A 27,116-nucleotide genomic window follows, 5' to 3' on the forward strand; every position below is an offset into this window, starting at 1 on the left:
GGCACATAGTTATAGAGTAGAAATTAATTTATTATTGCAACCAGTTGCAATACTCTCCATCTAGCAGGAAATTGAAACACAAAGTAAAGGGACTGTTGAGAAACAAAGCCCCTTGGTTGATGATCCTGGGCAAGGAGTATCACAGGGATGAGTACTTGATACTCTTCTCTTTTGTATTTTGAAATTATTTTTTACTACCTTTATTTAGCCATTGGCTGGCGACAAAAAATGTTTGTCATTGCAAAAAAATTCGATGAACCATTAAAACTTATGAAAGCCAACTTTAGCAAAACCTTTAATTAGTTTCAATCGAATAAGATGACTGAGAAACTTCTCATGATAAAATGAATAGCAATGTTATTCTACTTGGTGTTCAGATCAGTGAGAATTCAAAAATCGATACTCATAATAAAAGGATCTAAAGAAAAGCACCCGAACATTTAAATTCTTTCAAAAGGCAACGGAGACTGTGTTTGGTGCCAAGATTTTTTATACATATGGGTGACTTAGCACCTTTTGCATGGTTCTAAGTTCTAAGAAGGCGGGAATATATTTGCAACGAGGCTGATAAATGGCGGAAATCGTTCATTCTTTTGAAGATTGATGCTCTTCCGATTTGGATTAAAAACTCGAACAGTTTTTCAAGGCAACATAGAAAATCATTTGGTTAAGCAGCGAATGGCTGGAATTTGTCTAAGTACTGCCAATGTCACCCGCCTTTTCTTATCACCATCTATTGAAGGAACACATCTTTTGATAGGGTCGTCACCATAGGCCTATGATAAAGGCTGAAAGAGATCAAGAGAGTGCCTCTGCCTACAAAAATGGAACACGAATTTTATGAATACGATGATGTTGACGATCAGGCTGCCTTGTCAGGACAATATCACGATTCGGAAGCTTATTATGACGATGAAAATGAGTTGCTGCAACAACTAATGCAACAAGAACACCATAGAATAGCTAGTGAATTTAGTGTTTGGAATGAATGTTTGTGGCCTACTCTTTCCCAAGGGTTGCAGTCCCTTTGGCTCCTTTTGGTACTGTGCCTGGTGTTGAGACTGCTGTGGCTTCTGAGACTGAACCAAAAACTGCTCCATTTCTTTTCATTTGTTTTTGGCTTCATAGCGTTGTGGCATTTTTATGAACAGTCAACTGGATATGTCATGTTACTTGCAATGGCTGGCCATATTTGCCTTTCCACCAACCAAACAGGCCGTGGTGGATTTCTTGCATTTTTCTCCGTCGTTTTTATGCTGTCTTGGTAAATATTACAGAACAGTTATTTTCTGTGCATTTTAAGTATATAGATAATAATATATATTCTTACAAAAACAGACACAGAATTTTTTAGATGTATACCTCAGTCCTTGATAATAATGATAATAATAAAAGATATAAGTAATATTTGTGCAGGTTTACCTGTTCAGGATAAAAATCCGGTTATCAATCAAGGACCTATAAAAGAAAAAGGGATAAAATAAGAAATTGTAAAATGTAACTTAAAAGTCAAAACTGTGTTCAAGACTTTCCTGAATATTATGAACATTGCTCAGATTGTGATTTGCTCATTTATTAATCTTAGAAAATTAATTTCTCATTTTGAATGTTCTGTTTTTTAGTGAAAAATTCTTTGTTGGTGAAATGGAATGGAATAAGATAAGAGGTGATGAAAATTACTGTTAGAAGTCTGCCATTAATTGCTTGATGTTGTATAATCAGAGGTATACACACTCTTGGTGTAAACAATCTAGGTAGTTCTAAAAAGGATCTTAAGACTGTCCTGTTCTATACACTAAAAGCAAATTCAATATATATCCATTTATACTTGTATATGTTTGAATAGAGTCAGGTATTTAAGGAGTATTAGTTGCTTCAATCCTATGCTATTTTGAATGTTACTTCACAGCATTTTAACTGGCAGCATTTTAAGCAGATCTTTGTTCACTTCTAGGCTCTGTAATGATTGTTGCAATGAAGTTGATTTCTATTGGATATGGAAAGAAAAACAGTGAGCTCCTAAGTTTGAATGCAGCTAGCTACTATGGATATGTGCTAAATCCTGCAAGCATCATCTTTGGGCCTTTTGTGACATTTAGTGAATACATGCAGCTATTTAAGCCACAGCCTTTAGTAAGTAAAATAACTGCAAATATACAAAGAATTAGAAAGAGATGAAATGTAACTAAAATTGTATTCTACAATTTAGCCAAGAGGAAAAAAATTGTCCCACTCTTAACCCTATTTATCAACTGGTCATTGTATCATTTTATATGCTCCGTAAACAATACCTTAACAATGTTTTCAAAGAATACATTTTAGCTACTTTAATGGTTGTTTTGGTATAAAGTAGAACATGATAACTGCTTTTTCTTTCTCATGTATTATATAATTATAGTATATTATGAATTTTAAGTGAATGGTTGCTTGATGATTGTATCAAGTGCAAAATTTGGAGTTGCAGCTTAGAACCTTTTGCTCCTTGCACCTAAGCACATATGACCCTGTCTAACGGACATTGAGCTCTATATGATAAACCAGTAAAATAGTTATTTTCATCAATTTTTGAGGTAAATATATATGTTTCTTGTTCTCCTGCTCCTTTACTCGCTTACCTTGTGAGGAGGCAGCTATATTTAGTATATTTCTTGTCTTCCTGTAAAAAGATTTGTCCAACAATGCCCTGGAGAAAAATTTGATTTTGAAGTGGAAAAGGATTCATAACATGTTATAGTTAATCTTTTTATAGTTATTACAAATCTTTTTGTATTCCCTGTTTTTTCTTTAGACTTTTAACTGGTTCTTGAATATTGTAAGAACTATGGTTCTGTCTGCTGTGTGTCTTCTGTGGTCCACATGTGGTACAACATATGTTATTCCAAAGCTAGGCTCAAACATGTATGTCAAATTATTCTTTTAATCAACAGTTGTTGTTTCATTGCACTGCTTTAATAGAATTTTAAGAACCCCTTAAAGATTTTTTAACTGATGTATTATACATATGATAACTTTTTCTAAGTTTTGTTCCTTTTTTTGTCAAGTGAATCTTCAGATTTTATTCAAGATATTTTTAAGACTTTCCAAGTAAAGAAATCTTCATTTACAAAATGTTCATGGATAAATTATGAGGGTAGGCAAAGAAATCAAAAGCTATTTGTAGTGGAAAAAGTTGGATGAAGTATTTTGTAAGTATACAAGCAAAAATAACAAATCTGTTTCAATTACTATTTGCTTTCCTCTCTAGATGGATAGATGCTTACAAAGATGCCAATGGTTTTAGGTTCAGCAATTACTTTGTAAGTTACACATCAGAGCTTACCTGCATTGCTATGGGAATCATAAGAATTTTTCCACCAGATGGTGTCTCAACAGAAAAGGAAAACAAAGACGTTGGAGATAATTGTGTTGTGAATGACCAGAATGCAAATGATGCTAACTGTGAAAAGTCAGAATCAAGTCTACAACAGCAAGAAGAAACGCAACAAAGTTTTATAGAATGGTATAAGTAGCATTTGATTTTTTCTGTCAAACCTGTTTATATTGTTTCTGAAGTTTTTCTCTTTTTGCTGTTTGTTCTTTTATAATGCATTTTTATTGTAACAATCTTTATAGGTGGTCATATTATGAAAAATGCTTCAAAAACTTCAGAATTTGAATGATAAATCTTTCCTTTGCTGTACCAGTGGCTTATTTACTTGAAAATGATCTTATGATTGCTGACTTTTGTACTATTTCAGGAAATATCCTGTCTCTAAACCAATATCTGTTGAGATTCCACGTTCCTTAGGGGAAGTTGTAACTAACTGGAACTTACCAATGCATTACTGGTTAAAAAATTGTAAGTATGGTAATTAATCACTTTATGTTAGGGATTTCCGTATACCATTTCATTTGGTGATTTACCAATTGATTGTGACAAATTTGATTTCTTGTGGCTTTCTGAATGCTGATTAGTTGTAGTCAATATGTTGACTCTGTGTGTGGTTTATGCTAGCTGGCTGATACCTGCTTAGGGCTAATGCAAGTTATTTTCTTCCTGCTAAATGGCGCTGCAACAAGATTTCATCTAGCCCACCAAATAACTTTTCCTTAAAAATACTTTTGGCTTACACTTTCAAAATTTGGAATTTGATTTAGTTTTGTATTTTCTATCTCTGATATCCTTGAATGTTTTATTTTGAACATGTAAAAGCAAAATATTTACTGCTTTGACGAGTTAAGAAAGTAATCTAAGCAAATCCACTATCACCACATTTTGGTCTCTATAGAGTATGTTTCACAAACCCTGGGTCCTGGGTCTGACTCCAAGCGCTTTAAGTCGACCTAACAAAGATAAATCCTAATTTAGAAATAGCACAGTGGGGACAAACAACAATCTTCTGACTTAATCTGGTACACAAAATGTAAAGTTACAAAACTTTGTGTAAACCACTTTTAGGTTTATGTACCTTGTAAATTTGAGGCTTCTGGGACCCCTCCTCAAGAAAGTTACCCCTAGCCTTGGGCGTGTAAATTAGCTGTGTATTGCACATTGGGCCAATCCTTCCAGCACCCACCCAGCACCATGTCATTCCATGCTATCATTGCCACCCCCTATTTCCTTTCTATCTTCTACCTTTCCAAAACATATTTCTTGAAAATACATACACTGGATAGATTTTATGAATATAGAATCTAAAACAAAGTAATAGGCTGGCCTATCTTATCTCTAGTGTATCCTGGAAAGTATGAGATCTGAATTTCATTTTGAACAGCTTTTTTAACAAAAGCTATGTAAATGTTGAAAACTCAGTGGCCCTGGAACAAAATCCAGATGTTTGTCTGGGCCAGCTCTCAAAATACTTAAGAAACTCTGATCTAAACCAATCTATGCCAGGTCACTCAATTTGAAAATTATCTGCTTCAGATTAGAATTGGGTCTCAATCATAACCTAACCTTTTTCATTACAATCACAACCCAGTGAGCAATCTATAAAATTTTGTAGCAGTTAGTTTATTAGTACATCTTTTGCTCATCATTTCACTCTACTCTGTTTAAAATTTCATCTCGGATGTAAAATTTTCAGCAATGTGATATGACTGCCTTCCCAATGTTTTTTTTGACAAGATTCAGATGCTTTTCCTGGCAACTGGCAGAACAAAATCCACCAATAAAACTAATGCAGGAGCCAATTGTGCCAAAGCTGGAAACATAACTTGTTTGTTAATAGAGCTTGTTTGCATCGTTTCTCAACATTATAACTCTTCAATACACGTTGTTTCAAGTTTGTTGATACCATTTTCTAGTTAAATTTCTTGAAGCCAGGTGCCACACATTACCTGGTGACCAAAGGTGGCTGAGTGTGTAGTTTAAAAATGGTACTTGAGATAAATACAGCTATATCAATGACATATTTTTATTATTTTGATGTACATTTTCTATTAAACAAATTGTACTCTTTGCTGGTAATGTGCCCAATTTTATCAGTTTCTTAGATAAATTTTGTAAAACATGTTTTCCGACAAAATTTTGTAACATACTTTAGATTAGCAGTTTTCCAATGTGTCTTGCCTTGTCTAGTATTCTTTTGCTCATTCCTTTGCTTGTTGGGAATATTACAGTTTCTTTCTTAATGTTGTTAAATTGTGTAACACCTGTTGATTATTTGTATGCATTAATGTAGCAAATTGTCTGGCTATTTTGGTAAAGAATGCATTTTTTCAATTTTCAGATGTTTTCAAGACGTCAAGACATTTAGGCACATTCCCTGCCATATTATTGACATATTTTGCAAGCTCGCTGCTTCACGTAAGTACAGGTTTATGCAAGTCACTCAGGTACGATGATGGATTAGTGGTTAGAGTCACTGACTAAGGATCCAAGGGTCTAAGATTTAAGTCCCTGACATGACACAACATTTACTAAGAAAGAGGAGAGTAATCAGCTTTTTTATTCGTCTAAAGGCTCGGTTCTGCAAGAATAATTTTTTTTTTATTATTTTTACTTGGATTCCGATGAAGAATTTTTCGAAGAGAGATCTTATCAGACACCTCGATTCAAATCTGGGTGGTTGATTAGGTCTACCTCCGGACAATTCCCTTAAGCTTTGGAAACCTTCCTAAAAAAAACAGGGCGGTGTTCGAGAATGGCACTTTAAATCATTCTCTATTGCCCTTCCTCAGGGTCGTTGACCGTACCACCGCCATGTTTTCCGGTTTATATGAAAAAGGAGCTTACAATTACGTCTTGAACGTAATGAAGCTACCCTACAAAGTTGGGGCTATATTTCTTGCAACTGTTTCCTGCAAAAAGTTTCTATTAAAATCTTGGGATGTTCGCTGGTGGCCATATTCACTCCGACGTGGTGGAGGATAGCTCAAAGGCGCTGGCTACAGACCCAAGGGTCCATTCGAGTCCCTGGCATAACCAAACCTTTACCCAGAGTGAGGAGAGTCGCCAGCTCTCTGTAATTTCAGGCGTAGGAATCATGAGGTGTGATCACATCGAGAGGAAGGACCAGGACACTGCTGGATAAGCATAAGCTTCTCAGTTTCCTATAAACTCCATTTGGATGCTAGGTAGAAACAAGAAAACAAATATATTCACTCCTGTCTGTTGCTCAACTTGCATACCAAAGCACAGAAAAGAGTTCACATCCGTACACATCCGCATTCCTATTGTCTGAATTTTCTCCAAACCAGGAATAAAATGAAACTAGTTTGAATTAATTCACCTTGACACGAATATTCAAATCATCGGATGATGATGCAATAGGAATATTCTTTGGAAAATTCTTCATCGAAATATAAGGAATAATATTCAAAGAACAAATATTTGTGCTTAAAATAGTATTACTCTTGTTGAATATTATTTCGTGTAACAGGGCTTTAAGGTGAAATTAACTCCTTCTGTCTGTACAATAGCGGTTTTCTCAGGTTTCTGTAGGTATGATCAGGTTTATAATGAAGAGGTATGGTCACATGGAGAGGAACGACAAGGACACTGCTCGATAAGCGTAGCTTCTCAGTGTCCTAGAAATCAACCCAACCTTCGTGTGCTAGGCAGAAACAAATACAAACACAGAATCAATAATGAAAATTAACTGAATATAAGGTTTGAATCATTTCATTTTTAGATTTTATACAAGCAGGATATTTAGAACAAATTTGAAGAAGCGTGGTCGCAGAGAATAATGGTGGAAGCCACTTAGCATGTTTTTATTGTTTTCTTTAAGAACTCTTTTCATGTCAACTGAAACTTTTACCTTCACTAAGAATCTCTTTTTTCTAGGGACTAAATTTTCAGCTATCTGTAATTTTGCTGTCAATTGGAGTGTTTGCCTTCATTGAAAACAGTGAGACTCTATTTATTCTTATTTTCTTCAATAACCAATGTCTTGAGTAAATCTTTCATCTCGTTTTCTTTAGCCCTTTCTTGTTTGATTAATGACTGCATTTTCATTTTATGTTTAGTGTATAAAGCAGGTTCTACGGGTTTCATGCCTATTTTGACCAACTAGTTTTATTTAGCCTAAGAAATAGCAATAGACCGCTTGATCAACGTTCACTTCATTTTATTTACAATATATATATTTCTGCATTTAAGAGATCTAATTGATACAAAACTAGTTAATCTACTCACCTATTGACAAGGAACCAATCATAGTAGGATTCTCTTTGCTACTAGTTTTGGATACAGCTCAATGCCGATTCAAATTGAATGGAATTTGATATTATATTAAGAACTCGGGGATATATGTCCGTTCATTCTCTTTAGAATATTTTAATACAAATCTTGTTATTCTCCATATATTTTAAATATCTCTCCTTCTATTCCTGGCCTATACCTTCCCCTAGTTGATTGTATTCCCTATAAATATCTAAATACTTTTAGAAGAAGGCTGCTCCTAGTAGTTTGTTAATTTCAGACATATGATTTCATTTTCACTGGGTCAACATGTATAAACGTAGACACCATCATTTATAATAAAAATGTAGCATAAACTCCTTGATAGGTGATCGGAATCCTGTTCTGCTGAATTATCGTTCTTGTCTATTTTGTATAATATTGCCACTATAAAGATTATGCGCTTTGATTGTATTCGTGAAGACATTTTTCCTAATCTTGTGGATAACCCCTAGTAGAAGAAAGAAAAATTTGTTTCTTGCCATTTAATTATTGTTTGAAAAAAATATTTGTTTCCCGTGATTAACTTGTATGCAAGATATGCTTCCTCTATCTCTTTTTTCATCCTCTACTGCTCGCCACCTGATTAAGTTGATTTATTTTAGGTGCAAGAAAAACCCTTGCCTCTGCATTCGGTGCCTGTATTGAGGCAAGGAGGTGCAGAAAGAGTTGTACACATCGGTATAAACAGGTATGTAGTTATCGGCTTCTTTATTTTGTTGGCACGTAGCATCAAAATTTTGAAATAGCCAAGATCTTGCCATCAACTTTATGTTGCCGTTGCTCCAGGTATATGTGATTGAACGTTTCATGAAGCGACCATGTCCGTAGCATGCTACTTTGTGGTATTTTAATTGAAGAATTCTATAACATTCTATAAGACTCCAGTGGTAATTTTCCTATAGGCATGCGGTACTGACTGGGCAACTATACCGGTCATGTGCTCGCGTATTTCTGATTGGCCTATTTCGATCCACAACTGGGTATATATTTTCCATCTTGTTCTTTCGGAACCCCATTCGGACGTTTTATACTCTGAGAAGTGCCAGATGAAATTAAGTATGTTGTAAAATGTTTGATTTTTTCAAAGCCATTTTAAAATTCTGAAATCAGATCGTTGCGGTTGTAATGATTGGAAAATGGTATATTTGAATCTAATGGAATTCACTGGTAGACGAAAGAGTTAGTGTTGATGTAAAATTTACATTATATGGGTTTTTGATACTTTGAATTTTCATCCTGTTAAGGCTATGACATAGCTTGTTCACCATTCGATTTATTCATCATTGACTACTATCCTCGGTTTATAGGGAAATTTCTGGGTGACGTGTGCAAATTTGGCATTTGGCTTTATTGCAGTTTGGAACCTGGCATATCTTGGCTGCCTTTTTGATAACGATCCAGACGTGCAAGACAAGGTACTGTTTCATTTTTCCAGGTCATTTATTACATAATCTAATTAGAGGTTTGTTCTTTGTGCTGGTTTTTTGTGCCAGGTACAGCATATACATACATCGATTCACTAGAAAAGTTGCATTCTGTCCAAGGCAAGTGTTGCGACAGTAAATGAAATAGAAATGGTCTTTCTTTCAGATTTTAAATGAGACTTGAATATTGTGTAATTAACTCCATTTTCATTTTTCGATTAACGGTATTTTCGATTTCACTGTATTCGCTTTCTCAATCTTGTACTAAAACGTAAAGAGTTGAGAAATTTATCATTCCCTCATCTCAGTAACCCTGTTATACCTTTCTCAGCCATTCTTTATATTCCACTTTAGGCAATTAAGCTAATCAAAACAAAAATACAGTTTTAAGTGTTTAGCAATGCAAAAAATGCTTCCCAGTCCTAAAGAACTTTTAAGGAAATTGTTTGTTAAGTTTGAGGAAATCTAAAATAATTTGAAATAAAAGCCTCTTTTAAGCAATACTCATTGTCACTTGTTTGTGGAACCATTGATTCTGAAACCTAGAATAAGATGAATTATTTCTAGTACTTTTCCCGTATATTTAGACAAATTTCCCCCCAAGTGATATTTCAAGAGGATGTAAGTTGCAAATTCTATTTGATTAATCAAATGATTGCTGCAAGTCTCCAAAACTCTTCTGAAATACGCAAGTGTTGACTTTTTAGACACATACAACAATAGTTCAATATTTACTCATTCGTTCTCCAACAGCTGTCTTTAATAATTTCCGTTTTAATTTTCAGGGCTACTCGATGTCACATGCGTTGAGGAAATGGGCAGCTCTTGGTTTTATTTGCCATTACTTCATGTTAGCAGTCTTTTTATTGAACAAGCTGATAAAAGATGGCACCTTCTTCTCTCTACCACGCTGGCTTCATTCAAGAAAGAGTGAGGCACATGATCCATCACCTCCAGTATCTGCTCGTTGAAAGAGTTTTCGATCTTATAGTCTTTGGTAGATTTCTTTTGCGGAAGTGGTTCTTTTGCGGATTTCAATTCACAGTTTGTATACAATGGAAAGTTAAACTGTTTGAAGTATCCTAAAAATAATGTCATCCCTTGTAGAAATGGCATGAAAAGGTAACTGCTCAAGGGGTACCGTTGAAAACATCCGGAGCTGTTTTTGATATGCATCCACTTTGTATGTAAACAATTAATGTAGGAGCTTGTGGTGAAAAACTGCTAGAAAGCAGATTTTGTACTTAGGCCATTGGGACTGGAGCCTCAAGGTCTTGAAATCTTGCTTTTGCCGTATATATTGATAGAAGAAATTGTAGGTTCACTTGAATTGGCACATACAGTTACAGCTGCCAGACACCTGCGCTTTTCGCGAACGCAGTTTAACGTCAGAGTGAAACAACGAGTATATGCTAACAGTTCTTGGATTATTTAACTTTTTGGATCTCCAGACCCTATCTATATCAAGGTAATGTCAATTAATAAGATTTTAAATATTTCATATATTCACTACCGATAAAATCATGTCAAATATTTTTTATTTGACAACACCAAGTTAAAAACGTCTCACATCGTTGGCTAAGCTTTAAGATATGCCAAGGTTTTTGGTATATCATTGTATTTTTAGATAGTTTAAAAACGAGAATAGAACTCCACCTTAGCAATGATAAAGCAAGAGAGTGTAGCTGCTCTAGTGCATGAAGTCATACGGTGCTGAGCTCATTGAATATTCTTTTGAGGCTAAAGATGCTAAAAAACTACTGTAGGAACAAAATTAACCGTACCAAGACGGATGCAGCAAGATAAAGCGCTCTTTCTCCGTAGAATGTCTCCAAATGGTCAATGGAGATTTTTCTCAGGTCCTTTTATACTTTATTCTTGCACAAAATTAAAATTGACAATTTCTATAATGTAATGTTATTCAATAGTTTTCTTCATTTCGAAACTTTTAAGCATTCAATGTTAAAATGTAGAAAAATTTTCAGATAAGTAGCATCATTCGTAAAAGAAAGAATTCACTAGCAAAATTCAGTTTTTTATATGTTTGGAATTTCAAATGCAGATGGAATTTTTTGACAAAAGTAAACCATTTTGTGTAGTTATTGTAAAATTATTCGATCTTTTTTAGTAAATGGAATCATTTTCTTGAAAATCTCTTGTCTTGGATTGCATTGTCCAAAAATTAAATTTCAGCAGTGTTCCCTGTGGTTTATAGAATAATACAGTTCTATTTTTTCTCTGTGATTTTCACGTTTAATGCGATCACCAGGTAAAATACCCATCCTAAGGTCCTAAGGCTTTATACAGCCAGTGCAAAGAGAACTTAAAGTGGCACCTTTAATTTAGGGGTAAAAAGAGAAGATTTTGCCTAATGGAATTTTGTCAGCCTGTTGGCTATTTTGTAAGTTTGATTTGGTGAATATATATCAAAAAAATTGCGAAAGTTTTTAAAAGCATTCACTTTTTATGGTTAAAAATCGTTTAGGCTTGGGAATATGCTGTATATGTTTCTCAAAACTTCAAAGAGTGCTAAATGCCTAGGTTAGTGAACTTGCATATTACGAGTGTTTTACAGTTTAATCCAGTTGAATATTAATTTACTCGCCTTGTTTGAATTTATATCACGTGACAAATAAAGCATCTTTTTACTCCCGAAATAATGTTGAAAGATTAACTGTCTGACAGATATTTGTAAACTATAAACCGTGTGGGTTGAGAATATTTGACCAAAAAGAAACTACTAGATAATTATCGCAAACATTTTAATCATAACTCATGCTGAATTCTAAAACCTAACTAACCAAATAACAAAACTACAAAATCACACCTCATCGCACGTGCTATATAGAAAGCCTGGGAAGAGCGCAGAATAAACCTTCGCAGAGGCTGTATTTGCGAAGTTACTTTATAACACAGATCAAAGTCTACTAACGTTTTGGCTCAATTGAAAGTTTTCGAAAAGAAGCACTTTGTTTTATTGATGTTTCCAAAGAACCGTCTTGTAAGGTCCCATAGCACTTCTCGTAGGCATCAACCCATTTTTATTAGAATTTCTTATTAGAAATCTTTACAGGCAACAGGATTTTTTAAAGATAATTAATAGAGAGTGCGGGAAAATAACCGACCCGAGCGAGGCTCGAACTCACGACCCCTGAATTTGATGAAAACACGTTGGAGTAAAGAAAAAGTCGCTCAAAACAACTATCATCAATTAGAATACCATGTAAATAGTTTTAGCAATGGTGCCAATGATTTTAAAAATCTTGCTTTGAAGTTCGTTGTAACGTAAGTTCCCTTGAAATGTGCATGAGCAACACTTTTGATAAATAGCCCCTACTACCGATGCTTCAAACTTTTCAACTCAGCGCTGATCACAAAACTTCGCTTGAAATGCAACTACGTTCCTCATCCCTTTTCCAAGACAAGTTTTTCCATTAATTGTTTGTTATATTAATAAAGACACAAATTAAATAAGTAGTTAGAAAATGGAAAAATGTTAGCAGTCAATAAGTAGCGTTCGATTTTGGTTCTTTGCCCTTCATGATAATGAAAGAATCTAGTTTTTGCATCATTTCAGCGATTTTTTCACCAAATTCCAGCAACAAGTTGACGAACTCCATTGCAGAACAAAAGGAAACTGCAAAACCTGTAAAATTGAGATTTCAAAAGTATTTACATTTACTCATCAGCTATAAAACTTGAACATGAAATCTATATTTAATGAATTCAAAATTAATATCAGAGAATCGTAATTTCACAAAACTGTGTATTTATGTTTATATTTATTTTACTCTTTAATTGCGATAATCAAGAGCTGGAAAATATGTGTCCACTACAAATATTATTCGTAGGGAATGCATTAGATTCTGATACACTCATTTATCGGGATAGTTTTGAAATATTTTAGTCGGTTGCAACTCTTTGATCTAAAAGAGCTAGCATTAACAGTCTCTTTCAAATAATTTTAATGTTGAACGCAGACCAGCTGAAGTTCATATCTCAGATCATTTGTAACTGATATCTGTAACTTTTTAGATCAGTGCTTTAAGTGCAGAGTAGCATTAAATTATTGAGATATATATTTATATTCCTTGAAGATATGTTAAAAATATTCTTTAAAAATAGCAAAAGGGTCGCTATTCTGTCCTAGCATCATTTTACGAATGACATTTACTATAGAAGTTAAATAAATTTCAGAGGACTATATACTTCTAATGATGTTAATACGTCTAAAAGAAAATTAAGGCTCAAAATCGTTGTAATGTAAGAATGATTTACGATTAATGCAAGGCTCAAGGTTCATCAAGAATTTAATTTTTCGTTCATTTGAGTCTTTTTGAAAAGCAATTCAAATGCAAGTTTCACACTTTATGTTTTGAACTACTGGTGTTCGCCTTTGGATTCATCTACACTAAAATGCAGTCCAGATACACTTTGTATAGCTTAAGAATAATTTAGGATCTTAGGCTCAAATCTTAACAATTCAAGAATATTGAGGATGAGCAAAAATTAGGTATTCTGATAACAAATGTGGGTACACAGTGTGAAACAAAATAGAAAATCAAGTGTGTTTACAAAGCACAAAGCGAATCTTACATACCATGCAATGGAGATATCAACTCCTGCGGAAGTCAACGAATTGAAGACATTACAAGCTTTTGCAGTTTGGTACTTGAAGCACATCAGCGGCCGCAAGAACCTATAAAATATTAAAATGAATTTAAGAATAGACTGCAATACAAATGCAACGATGTGATAAAAATTTACAACGTAAACACAAATTTGCTATCATTTCTGTTCCATGTAGAAATGGTTTGAATGTGGTAAGCTGTGCCCCCCCCCCCTCAAATACACACACACACACACACACACACACACACACACACACACACACACACGCACACTCTTCAACAATTTTCTACTCCCCTGCAGCGAGGGTGAGGCTACAAGAAGACTGCTATAGTGCGACTTGCCAACAACACTGAACACTAATGGCTGTTCACTGAGCACGTTGTATCCTGGGTCATGGTTAAGAAGAAAACCTCTCCAAAAAGACCAAGGTTCTGATATCATCTTTTAACAATTAAGCCACGGGCTTTTGAATTGGGCCTTGCTCGAACTGTTTATAACAAGCTTAGAATTAAGAATCTAGATAACGTCTAGGCCCTGTGCAAAACTAAAAACAATTTAATCAGGACCAATTAAAAAGGAATAAGGCTAGGTCAACAGGCGTCATTCTTGATATCGTTTTTAATTAGCAACATTATCTTTGTATTCCTCATATAAATATTCATTATAGAAATTCTCTAGCCACAAGTACGTATGGCTCGAGGATTTAGATTATTTTTAAAATTGCCATGATTTTTAGAGCAACTGCCCCCATAGCAGGAGAGGCGTAGGTCATCAGTTGTACAAATCTTGCACGTGTTTCTATTTCGAAATGCTGTCCACTATAAAGGGTTTTTTAATCATATGCGGCGGTAACTACTATAGTGGCATCCAGAAAACAATTCTTCAATATGATAATGTAAAAGATTTTTATTAATTTTTTATGAAATAACTATGACCTTCTGCTCTTCTATTGACATAAGATTTAAACAGGGACATTAAGTACGTATTTTTTCTGTACCAAATTCACGGAACTCAACTTTATTTCATCTTCATTGTCCATCGGCACAATCATTGTAGTACAGACGAAGTCTTTTATCTTTGATATAATTTATTGAACTAAGCTGATTAAGACGCTCCTAGTGTCACAAGAATTACAAAGAAAAGAAATTATAATCAAGGTTAAACTTTTACGTTTGATACAATGCTGTGTCTTTATATATCATTGACGATTGAAACCAAATTTATAGAATCTTATTTGACTTCTTTGAAAAATGTTTAGCAAAAAATTGCCTCTGTAGTAATTGACTTTGTCACAGCACATTTATGATCGGTCATTATCAATTTGTCTGTAAATTCAATCAGAATGAGTGTGGAATATTTTGGAAGATGAAGATTTCGTTGAACATAACCTGTTGAAACATCAATATCGGTTGAGGCGTTAATGTTACTACTGTTTGTTAAGGCGAACTACCTACGAGAATACTGTCAAAATATCATTCACGAATAGTAAGAGGTTCAAGTGTGAATAACTTACAGAGGGTTGTCTGTACAAGTATATTTCAATCCAAACTTCTTAGTGTCTTCTGCTAAGTGAACCAGTGACTTTTCACCACACTTCTCCCTGTAGTGAAATCATAAAATTTATTATAATCTTTGATGTATTTGCTTTTAAGTATTATAGATGAAAAGATGTTTAAGACGAGGAGACAACGTAAAAGGTAAAAAGTGTTTTTTCCTTTCTAAAAGAGGGGTACTTAAAAGTGTAAAAATGGTACATTGCATTATAAAGTCTTTAGATCATAACACTGCAGCTAAGGAGCAAAAGGTTTATACAAATCAACTTACGTCCTTTTCACTTTAACGACAAAAATCTCAAGGTTAAATATCTAGATATGATATCTAAGTTTAAGGGAACCCAACAGGTCGTTTTTATCATAACCGTGGGCGAAAAGTGAAAAAAATTTTGGTAAAGGCCTATTGCTTCAGTAAGATTTTTAGAAAATTCTAAACAGTTCCCCAGCTACTGTTGTAGTAGCGATAGCCTAAACATATAAATTGACGTAAAACTCATTTAGCAAAGACTTTTGTGGACCCTGTAAAGACGATAATATATTACTAACGGATAACTTGAGTTTTGGAAAAATCTGCTTATGTATAATATCAAGGTTGTGGCATCAAAGATATAAAAGATAATTATAAAGTATGCATATATCCACAATTAAATAGTTTCGAACATGAGATGGTGAAAAGATTTGAATTGGAAAAGTTATTAGCTGCCCAAATCGTTACACTACTGAATAATCGCATCTTTAAGTAAGAGTCGCCTCAAACTATGCACTTACTTTTGCTTTTTATGTAGATCGTATATAACCCATGCACGCACCTCAGTAACAGCTTTATTGTCCATATTTGGGAGTTCCAGTTTTGCAAAGTAGCTACAAGGTAGTCAGTCCCAGATCGAAAGTTAATTGCGAAGTAATTTTTAAAATTTAAATTGACAATTATAAGCCTGAAATATGACTCAAAAAAGTAATTTTGAAAACTGCTTCTGTAAGGTCAAAAAGCTTTGTAGAAAGAAAATTTTGGTCTCGGACTGATCGTATTTTCATGCCAATATACGTGAGTGTTCTTTCTAACCACGAAGCTACAACGCACGTGAAAGTAAAACAGAAGACTTAAATAAAGCTTTTGGGTTGAAAGCACCAAATAATTATAAAGATTGACAGTATTTTCAAGCCAATTAATTTAAAAAAAACTTGGAAGGTAAAGTGTATGAAGGATACTTTATTCTTGAGCAGTTCAAGGTTTGCCCCTAAAGCTATTGGGCAACTTGTTATAATGTGTGACTTATTTAAATGACTGAACACAAATGGTTTTGACAAGGGAGAGGTGTTTTTTCTGCATTAAAAATCTTAGTATTTTGCAAACCATGTCAGAACATCATTAACAGTCAAAGCAAAGAAATGAAACGAGAACGTCCTGATGCCACTGATGCTGTGGTTTATCATGATACCTATCATTAAATGACTTGGCACATAACTCATAACATCGAAAGTTAAAATGACCCTGGTTCTCAACATAACTTCGTTGCCCTTTGATAAACTTTAAAAATTATAGTTTATCCAAATTCATATCCGAAACACCCCTGTGTAATAGTTCCTGCGAGCTCTTTTCTTCAGGGAGGATAGTAGCTTAATATGACAATAGCAGCAATTTTCGTCTCTTGGACAAGCATGTAATTGGATGTCGTGCCAAAGGGGGAACTTAAAACTGACAGGTGACAAAAATCGCAGCTGCCAGGAGACATCTGGAAATGGAAAAATGGCCGGGTCATTTGATTTTTTATAAAAAGGGCTCTCTGATCGGGAAATTTCACATCAAGGACGGTTTTCATCTGGCTTATTTCACAGGGGTGTTGCGAATACGAGAAAAGCTACTGTTTACAATTTGTAGGCAAACTGGGTCGATTTAGGGGTTTGATTATATGTTATAAAGGCTGTTTCTCTTTGAAAGTTTGCGCAAACAGCTCTCATGCACTTCCCTTTCTTTGCTTACAAACAGTCATACTCTGGAAAATAAAATTTAGAAGGTCCTTTAGTAGAGCTATTGCTTCATTTACAGAAAGCATGGAGTGTTGGTGAAGTTTTTTAATGGCTGTGGGGCAAGCAAAATCCGCAGAGTATGTTAAGGATTGGGGAGGAGGCTTTCACGTTTTAGGGGGCTAAAAGACTAAAAACCAAGAGCAGGGTGATTTTTTGTATTATTTATTAGTACCGTTTCTGCGATCTCTTGGGGAAAGCACCGTAGGGCCTGGGAAACTATTTGATAAATGCATCCAACTAATTTTTTTTCATAAAACATGACATACTCTTAGTTTCTTTTTTGCGAACATTGTGTTCTGAAAGTTTTTTTCTCTGAATCATGTCAGACGAAAAGTTTTAGAATCAGAGCGGTAAATCTATCATGTCAATTAGGGGGTCAACAAGGCGAATGAATATCAATGTGCAGTGGGTCATGGCACCACCAACCAATTTATGGTATGTGTGTATGGAAACAGTGTGAGGGCAAAGACTTAATAAACAAAAAAAAGATTTTTAGATTTAGTATAGTTTTTTCAGCTCTATAGAAGGTATTTACAGATATATTCTTAGCAAGTTGACTTTTTTATAGTTGAGTTGATAACATTTTTCAGAGACAGCTTGAAGAAATTGAGCATGGGGGCTGAGAATCATGTTTAGTGTAGTAGGAGGACCCAAGGGTTGGGGCCGACGCGGAAGGAAATTTTTGAAATCATACCTTCTAAATAGCTAAAAAAGCATCTCCCAGGCCAAGTTTAACAAAATACTATACCGTTCAGGATAGACAAATAGACGTTTTTCAGAAGAACACAGATTATTGTTTCTGGGAGAAATTGGGAAGGGGAAGAGTCTAGTGACAGATGTTGGGGGAAATGCTTGAACTCTAGTGACAGACGTTGGGGAGAAAAAGGAAAGGTGTTTTCTAGAGCAAGCAATTCGAGAGCAAGCGAAATTATTTTTAAGGCTTAAAACGAGATTTTTTTTAAAAAAATCGAGGCTGCGCAAAATTTATTGCATTCTAATAATAAAGAGTGTAGTCATTGCTTTACTCTATATTTAATGCAAAGTATCTATTTATTGACGTGGTACTTTTACGCAATTAATTTTACTTCTTTCCCTTTTTGTCTTTTGGCCTTGTTCCTAACTACAGTTAAAAGCAAAAGTCGGAATTTCTTTTTTTGTGTGTCTATGCTATTAACATGTCACTAAATGTGCAGTTAAAATTAAGGAGCAATTATGGAGGTCTTGGGACCGCAATTCGACAGATAGAGGTTCAGAAATTAGGGACATCATGATCTAAGTTCAGAGTTAGGATTTTTATAAAAAGGCGTGTAATGGAAATATGTGTTATGTGGGTTTGTCGAGATTATGGCGACTTAAACGGTTCTTTTCTTGCATGTTTTTTTAGATACATTCAAGGGGTGACCGGTGGATAAGATATTCTTATCCCCCCAATGGGCATCGTCACCAACTTGACACCACTCTGGAAACATATATAACAGCCATCAACAATTGTGAGCTTGCGCTTGACACCATTACATAGTGACTGAGGTATGTTGCAATAACATAGCAAAACTTAGTTTGGTTCTAACCCACCTACCAGGGATTCGAAAAGAAAATTTGCACCGATTGCTTGAATGTCTAACATCTAGTATGACCTTACCTGTCTCTGCTGTATGTCGGCACTCCGTCTTCTCTAGAACCATTCAACAAAACGTGAACAACACCAGTAGCTTTCTTTGCCAACTGCAAGTGAAAAAACAAGTTTAGCAGAAAAGATAACAAAATACTTTTTCGTACTGCAAAGATTTTAAATAGAAAAAAGCATATATTTTTTAAGAAGTTTCCCTTTTTTCGTAGAAATCATTTATAATTGTAGGCAACATAGATTGTGTAACTCTGAATTTATGTAGTCAATTAGAAGCGGGCAAATCACTCCAGTTTAAAGAGTAAATATCTATTTTCCTCACACTGCCACTGGTAAATAACTCTGTCTGTTTTTAACTTTTGCGGTGCAATAATTTTCTTCAGAGGCATAGGTATGCCTTTTATGCAAAGGAATTTAATTAGCATTTTTGTATTATTTTCTTATATTATCACTTTTGATGAAGCATATTGTGTCACAATTCTCCTTCAAGACCAGCTAAATACAACATTATCAATACAAATACAGCATTGAATCTTGAATCACACAAACTTTTTTATCCATAATTTTAAGTAGAAATCCTCACTTGTTGTGAAGCATATGCCCAGTATGGATAGTAAACTTCAAAGCCACATTCGTTATCACCAGGACAATGTGTGTAGTTTATCCCATCTGGTCCTGAGCCACCGCACCAAAGAAGTCTATTTGCAATATACCTAGAGAAGAAATCTGCTTTTGATATGCCAATAAGGAGACAACGAAAAACGTGTGTGTCCAAGAGAACATGGGAATATTTTGATTGCTGTATCTATGTCGCGTGATGTACTACGGGCTTTTGATAATCGAAATATTTTCGGCTGATGTTTTACGATAATGCCTTTTCTAATAATCTACTTTAGAAATTGGTTATTAGAAAAAGCATTATCGTATTTTCTCATTGCCCAACTAATCCCAGTCAATACACTATTGGATACACTAATTTTTGTAAGAAAAACTTTAAAAAAACGTATGTCTCAAATTGGTCAAAAGTTAAGAACAAATTAAGAACAAGTCGAGGCTGATTTACTGTAAAATGCACTATTGAACAATTTTTATCTCAAAAAACGAGGGTTTTTAGCCATGTGTGGGTGCTTTTTAGGTGAGTATTCAAACTTGTCGGCGAATGAAGGTTGTCTCACTCACTTTGTTGGCAAATGAGCACTGAACACTTCCCTAGAGCGAAAAGATAGCAATCGCACTGCTTACACCTTGTAAATTCAAGAACAAATAAAGAAAAAACCATTTTCGAAAAAATTAAGAACAATCAGCCTGAACTTGATTTTACTGGTTCTTAAAATAGTATACATTCTTGAATTGAGTAATTAAGGCCCCGTTTACACGAGAGAAAAAGGAACGGATCCAAAAGATCCGAACCTTTTAGGTACAACATGGCTACGATCCACAAGCGTTTACACGATATCGGATCCTAAACTATAAAGCGTTTACACGGGAACGGATCAAAATCGAATCGCTTTTTTAAGCATGCGCAATGACAAGGTAAATGTTCATTTTCATTTTTGCGGGAGAACACCTACAGTAAGATGGCTTCATTTGCAAACAACGATAAGCTTTTCATTTTTACATTGACAGACGAGGAGACAGCTTTGTTAATGGAGACAGTAGTTATGGATTACAATGCTGCTAAAATGCAAATGGAGAAGACTGGGGGACTGTTATATCGAAATACGAAGACGCTCTACTTAAATTTATCGAGGCCTATCCAGAAACACCAACAGAGGACTTTCCAAATAGCCATGATAAAGAACAAATTACAAAAGAAAAGGTGAAAAGAAAAGAAAATGAAGACAGGGTTCTACTGTGGAAAAAAGAGTGGGGGTGGGAGAGTAGTTTCTTTGTTGTATGATGAGTGCTGCGTACAATTGAAATAGCCTCCATTCTCGTTCTACTGCCGTGCCTTTGCGGATCAATGATATAGGAGCACCGAAGGCGCTAGATGTCTAACTCGGGTCATGCTGCGTATTTCCGAGCGAGGCAAATTTGTTTACTTCCGTCATTTTGAATAGTGGCAAAAAGCGAGCTGCAATAGGGTTCAGTATGGAAAATTGCTTGTTTTAATGAATTATTTTCTCGTGGGTCACAACTATTTCAGTGCACTTTCTGGTGCAGGTAGTCAGAGGAGATATAAATCAACAACACATAACAATTTTTTGGGGTTTTTAAACATAATTTTAAAAAATATGGCTCTTTTAGTTTACGTTCAATTCTCGACCTACTGCCGTGCCTTTGCGGATCAATGATATAGGAGCACCGAAGGCGCTAGATGTCTAACTCGGGTCATGCTGCGTATTTCCGAGCGAGGCAAATTTGTTTACTTCCGTCATTTTGAATAGTGGCAAAAAGCGAGCTGCAATAGGGTTCAGTATGGAAAATTGCTTGTTTTAATGAATTATTTTCTCGTGGGTCACAACTATTTCAGTGCACTTTCTGGTGCAGGTAGTCAGAGGAGATATAAATCAACAACACATAACAATTTTTTGGGGTTTTTAAACATAATTTTAAAAAATATGGCTCTTTTAGTTTACGCAGTTACGGGAGGAATATAGCAGTGGCCTGTCGTGTTTTTATGAGTTGAAAAGATATGTGCTTACAATTTTTATCTTCATATAAATTAAAAAGAACTTTCTGAGTCTATTTTCTAATAATATAGACCATTTTAAATATATAATTCTTGAATTTTTCTGTCTGTCGTTTAGAACCTAATATGGCGTAAGTAGGAAAATGCGAATGTTTTATATTTAGTTTGTCAAATTGAATTTGTTGAAAAGAAATTTGATATGAATCAAATTTCTTTTCTCTTGGTAAGGCCAAATTAGTGATCTTCGTCGTGAAAATGTACCCCCAAGGTATTTTATAGGCCTAAAGATGCGGGGAAGGATGCATTGTGCTGAAGAATAATTACAAGCAACGAGTGTGGTTTTGAAATATTCTAAAAATACCAATTATTTGTAAAATAAAAAGTTGGTTACTATATTAAAACTCTGTTATTAATAACCAAGCATTGAATTATGACCTATTTTGGGATTTGTCAAGAGTTAGGCCTAGATATTTCATGACAGTTTCTGTAAACAAAGAAAGAAAAAGTAACTAAATCAAATCTTTGTACAAATGTGTAAAGAAAATTATGCATTGAGTGGCTAAATAATGTTGCTGGATCCGTTTTAAAGAAAAGTGAACGAAATTAATCCTTACTTTTACCAAATTTATAAGGGCTCAGTATGGAGCAAGTTCCTTTTTGCCACTATTCAACATTCTAATAGGCAAGCGGCACTGATTGGTCAACCTTTACAGTCATGTGCTCGTGTTTCTGATTGGCCTATTTCGATCCACAACTGGGTATATATATTTCTTAGCGTAGAGTTTTCGATCTATGTTCTGACGTTTTAAACTCTGAAGAGTGTCAGACGAAAAGCTTTAGTTTACTAAATGTTTGCTTTTTTCAAAGCCATTTACAAGTTTTGTACCACCAAAAGATTGTTTGCAATAAAGTAAGTGAGACACAGCCTTCATTTGCCGATAAGTTCGAATATTCACCGAAAAAGCACCAACACATGGCTAAAAATCCTCGTTTTTGAGAAAAAACGCTGTTTAAAATTGCATTTTACAGTAGCTCAACCTCATCTTGTTCTTAATTTGTTCTTACTTTTTGACAAATTTTGAGCCTCATGTTGTTATAAGATTCTTCTTATAAAAAAAAGAGCGTAGGTTAGATTTGAAAATTGTAATACTTATTAAAAAACAAGTATTGCTTTAAAGTTGCTTATTTTTGGGCCTATTAGATCCAACAAGAAAGAACGAAGAAGCGTTTGGCAGTTAGTAATGAAATCTAGGAGCTTCTTGTAAAGCAAGCCTGCAAAAGAATTTGTGGTGAAAAAGCTTAACCAAACAATCTGCAAATTTGATATATCCACTTAATGTCCCTTGACCCTTCGTGATTAAAGTAACCTTCATGCCGACTAAGCCACATGTATGACAAGCTTTGTCCCTTCTTGTGGGATGGCTCTTGTGGGTTTTTTGTGCAATTAAATAAGCATTTTCTATGTTTCTATATTTTCTAAATTATTTTTCTTTTTGACTTTTAGAAAAGCACCAGCAGACTGATTTATTCATAAAAAATATAAGTCAGTATGCAATAATGGGCATCAATGTCCTGGGAATAACTTAACATTTGCCAAAAAATTCATCAGTTAATTTGAGTATTGAATCCACAGAAATATTTGTTAAATTGTCTTTTCCGTAGTTAAAGCGATTTGACAAAACGCCTTTTCTCAGGCTGGAATCACTAAGCTGGCACACAGAAATGCTTGCTATTTGATAGAAAGTGTCTCTAGTATAATTACAAAATTTTTCCAATTGCACAGTTTGATCTTAGACATATTTAAGAGCATAAAACATGCTCTTAGAAATTAAATATAGGAGGATTTTATGATTATTTTAGGATAAATACGTTTCAAGAGTCGGAAGTAGCAGTTCCCAAAGATCAATTACCCTTGAATTGTTCTTCCAAGAGACACAAAATTTGGATAAACTTGAGTTATAAGATCCACTGTATCTTTCGTTGCTTCCCAGAAAAGGCTCTACGATCAAAAGATAGATTTCACAGCGAGGCTTTCATTTACAAAAAAGGAAAAATTTCAAAATCTATTTATTGACAGTTTATAGACTTCTAGAGATAGAGTGTCAGCTTTGTGAGCATTAAACTTTCCAGTTTTTATACATATCTAAAGTTTCTCTCCTTTCATGTAAACAGAATTTTGGGCCTAGCAAGGAGCTGATAGTTGAATTACGTCTTGTTTTCACCCTTTTGCGGTCAGCTGTTTTGGTCGTGATTATTTCCGCAATTTCCGCAAAGTAGTTGAAGGTATACTTAAGCCTGGTTTCCATATAGCCATAAGGCTGCCTGCGACTGCCTGCGACTGCTTTCTGCCATCTTCCATCTTCCACCCTTACATTATCACTGGTAAATGGAAACGTTTTGTTTGCAATTGCCTGCGGTATCGGTAACTATGCCGGTAACTAGGTAAAGTTTGAGCGGGAAAAACTGGCGGGCAGAATTCAACAACAAACATGGCTGCTGCAATAAACGAACGATAATTGCTTCAATATGAATACATATTGCTACTTGCTTACACAGAAGAAGACGCAATCAAGTTAAGAGGTTTTGGGAGGAGCTTTATGGTCCTTGCATTTCTGGTCGTACATGGAACGATAATTTCTTATGCAGTCCATTAGTTTTTCATTACTAATTTCTGAGATCTGTTCCAAAGTTTCGACTACAAAAGACGAGGACGACGCCATGTTTTTTGGAAAGATGTGACAACGAAAAACAATAACAATTTCCAAAGGCCCTATTTCAATTGGTTCTTGCACATCACATGATTCGTTCGAACAAAAGAATGCCGCAGGCAAGGCGTTTCCATTTGTAATTTGTCTGCCGGCGGTACCGGGAGGCTGCCGTAAGAGCCGGGAAAAGTTGAACTCGTTCAGCCTGGTTTCCATATAGCCGTAAGGCTGCCTGCGACTACTTTCTGCCACCTTCCATCTTCCATCCCTACGGTATCGCCGGCAGATAATTTTTTATGGAAACGCTTTCTCACGGTACCGCAGGCAGCTGTTTGAAGTGCCGTAAGACTGCCGGGAGAGCCGGGAGAAAGTTGAACGAGTTCAACTTTTCCCGGCTCTTACGGCAGCCTCCCGGTACCGCCGGCAGACAAATTACAAATGGAAACGCCTTGCCTGCGGCTGCCTGCGGCATTCTTTTGTTCAAACGAATCATGTGATGTGCAAGAACCAATTGAAATAGGGCCTTTGGAAATTGTTATTGTTTTTCGTTGTCACATCTTTCCAAAAAACATGGCGTCGTCCTCGTCTTTCGTCTTGCCGTAAGGCAATCGCAGGCAATCGCAGGGAGCCTTACGGCTATATGGAAACCAGGCTTTCAACTTTCTCCCGGCTCTCCCGGTAGTCTTACGGCACTTCAAACAGCTGCCTGCGGTACCGTTAAAAAGCGTTTCCATAAAGAATTATGTGCCGGCGATACCGTAGGGATGGAAGATGGAAGATGGCAGAGAGCTGCCGCAGGCATCTGCAGGCAGCCTTACGGCTATATGGAAACCAGGCTTTACAAAAACCTTTAAAACTATTCGAATTTTAAGGATTTTTAGGGTTATACTTTAGAAACATCAGTTGACCTTTATAAGGTAAACAAATGACAATATTCCATGGTATTCTCAACGAGGTAGATATAACTTCTAGAAGGGCTACGAATAGTTGCGCAGGGGAACAACACCTGCCTGATGGAATCAGAAAATCAACCTTCAAAGTTACTGTGAAACTTTCTGTTGCCCTTTTGCCTGTTTTTAATGTCTTAAAGTCTACTGCACCAACCTGATTTATTTTTCTTGAATCATCAGCGTATTCACAATACTCTTTGTAGTCACTTGGCTTTACTTGACATGCACTTTTATTACGAAATGCCTCGTGAAACTTGCTCCACAAAAGCGAACAATTTTTTGGCAGTATATGAGGCTGTGAAATTTGATAGAACTCATGACAGCGACCTATGAATACTTCCTTTAGATTCTTCACCGTTCCTTTACTCTGAACTAAGCCTTGAAGGCTTGATACAAGAAGCAACCCAGCTAATACTCCAGAAGCCTTCATAATTCACCTTTGCTATAATGCTTGTCCAATTCGTATGTCGCTTGGTAGGAATGCCTTTCCTCAAATCAGAGGCGAACAAGATCAAATGCAGCCGCTCCTTCTTTCTTATATTCACTTTGTGGTCACAATGTACACTTAACCTTTTGACACTCTGTTCAATCGAAATGTACAGTTTATAGAGGCAGGAGTGTCAATTCAAACCAGTTTAGAAATAGAATAATTTTTCCAACTGTATCGCTTGAACACGTCTTGCCAACACTCGCAGATGGCAATTCAACACGTCTTGCCAACACTTGTTCATCCGAAATCATAATTTTAGCAAATTGTTAAAATTTCTCAGCAAAAAGATAAGATTTAGAGAATAATTTGAGCCCGGTTATAGTCCTACCAAATGTTGCTTGAAAACTTGTCTGAAAGGGTGCATGACTGTAAACGGAACCTAATTGAATAGTTTTACGTATTTGAGTCTAAGTACTATGTTACCGCTAAGGGTAATTTGGCTTTAATTGAAGTGACTATGAGCAGAGTCAAAAGTACTAAGGAAGCTATCGATACAAGCAACAGAGTACCGTGGAAAATTCTAACCCGGAGCGAAAAAATCTTCTTCCACTTTCAATCGCGTAATGACATCGGGCAAAAAAACGTTAATTTGAGAAAGGAATTGATCAGGAGCCCTTGGCATGGGATTTTCCTAGGGCGACACAAAAGCTTGAACCTAAACAAGAAAATTGATTAAAATATTGCTGATTTAATACTGCATTCTACAAAGTCAGTTTAAAAAAATACAACAATTGAAGGAATGATGATAGAAGAGAGAATATAGCATGAACTTCAGTGGCGGAAATTATGGGGGTTTGGGGGGCTCGGGCCTCCCCAATCAGCGATGTTGTCGGGAAAATTCGGGCTTTTGTCGGATAATTGGCAACCTTTTAACGGGTCGAAATTACTCCAAGAAATTGTTCTGAAAAGGAATTTTAAGCTAATCTTAGGGGCGTAATTACCAAATTTTCTGCTCGCTTCGCTCGTAGCTGATCTACATTTTCCCTTTTTATCCCAGGAGCCTCTATAACCTCTCTGTGCCCTTTTTGCAAAATTTGAACATAGCATAGGTGATAAAGTATTAGCCAGTACTAAATAATAAATCAAATAATATATGACCAAAATAAAAAAAACTGCTTGTGAATTGTATATTTAATTTTAATTCCGTAAAGATTAGCCAATATTTCCATCGGATTCTTTCGAATAAAAGTTATTTTCAAACGTATTTCCCACTGACGAAAGCAAGATTAAATGCATGAAATGAACATACGACTTATCAAAAGTGTAATCGGTCGACCTCTTGTATCATCAATTGTCTTCGATGAGATATCGATCTTGATATCAAAAATCTTTAATGGATTGTTTTTTTGCTACTTAATTATTGTGTGGTCAGGAAAAATTTCTAAAGGGCCCCGTCAAAAATCACTTAT

The 27,116-nt window shown here is 35.3% G+C and overlaps 2 protein-coding genes across 2 annotated transcripts; one reads left to right on the forward strand and one right to left on the reverse strand.

The window, feature by feature from the left end:
• Positions 1–113: 113 nt before the first annotated feature.
• On the forward strand, positions 114–11,225 carry LOC135686010 (protein-serine O-palmitoleoyltransferase porcupine). The gene is made up of 11 exons (XM_065202152.2): positions 114–1,264; positions 1,623–1,666; positions 1,955–2,133; positions 2,789–2,898; positions 3,245–3,499; positions 3,738–3,838; positions 5,712–5,788; positions 7,271–7,334; positions 8,272–8,357; positions 8,977–9,084; positions 9,879–11,225. Exons 1-11 carry the CDS (start codon positions 825–827, stop codon positions 10,062–10,064), a joined length of 1,650 nt encoding a protein of 549 aa, XP_065058224.2. The 5' UTR covers positions 114–824; the 3' UTR covers positions 10,065–11,225.
• Positions 11,226–11,310: 85 nt separating this feature from the next.
• Positions 11,311–26,283, reverse strand: LOC135686012 (ADP-ribosyl cyclase/cyclic ADP-ribose hydrolase). Its single transcript, XM_089109101.1, has 8 exons — positions 25,372–26,283; positions 23,473–23,561; positions 19,514–19,643; positions 18,946–19,028; positions 16,047–16,139; positions 15,239–15,325; positions 13,694–13,792; positions 11,311–12,739 (listed from the first exon to the last, which is right to left on the reverse strand). Exons 1-8 carry the CDS (start codon positions 25,645–25,647, stop codon positions 12,679–12,681), a joined length of 918 nt encoding a protein of 305 aa, XP_088965227.1. The 5' UTR covers positions 25,648–26,283; the 3' UTR covers positions 11,311–12,678.
• Between the last annotated feature and the right edge of the window lie 833 nt (positions 26,284–27,116).

Source organism: Rhopilema esculentum, chromosome 6, assembly GCF_057945365.1.
Source record: "Rhopilema esculentum isolate cy_ngs chromosome 6, ASM5794536v1, whole genome shotgun sequence".
In the NCBI taxonomy this organism is placed as follows: Eukaryota; Metazoa; Cnidaria; class Scyphozoa; order Rhizostomeae; family Rhizostomatidae; genus Rhopilema; species Rhopilema esculentum.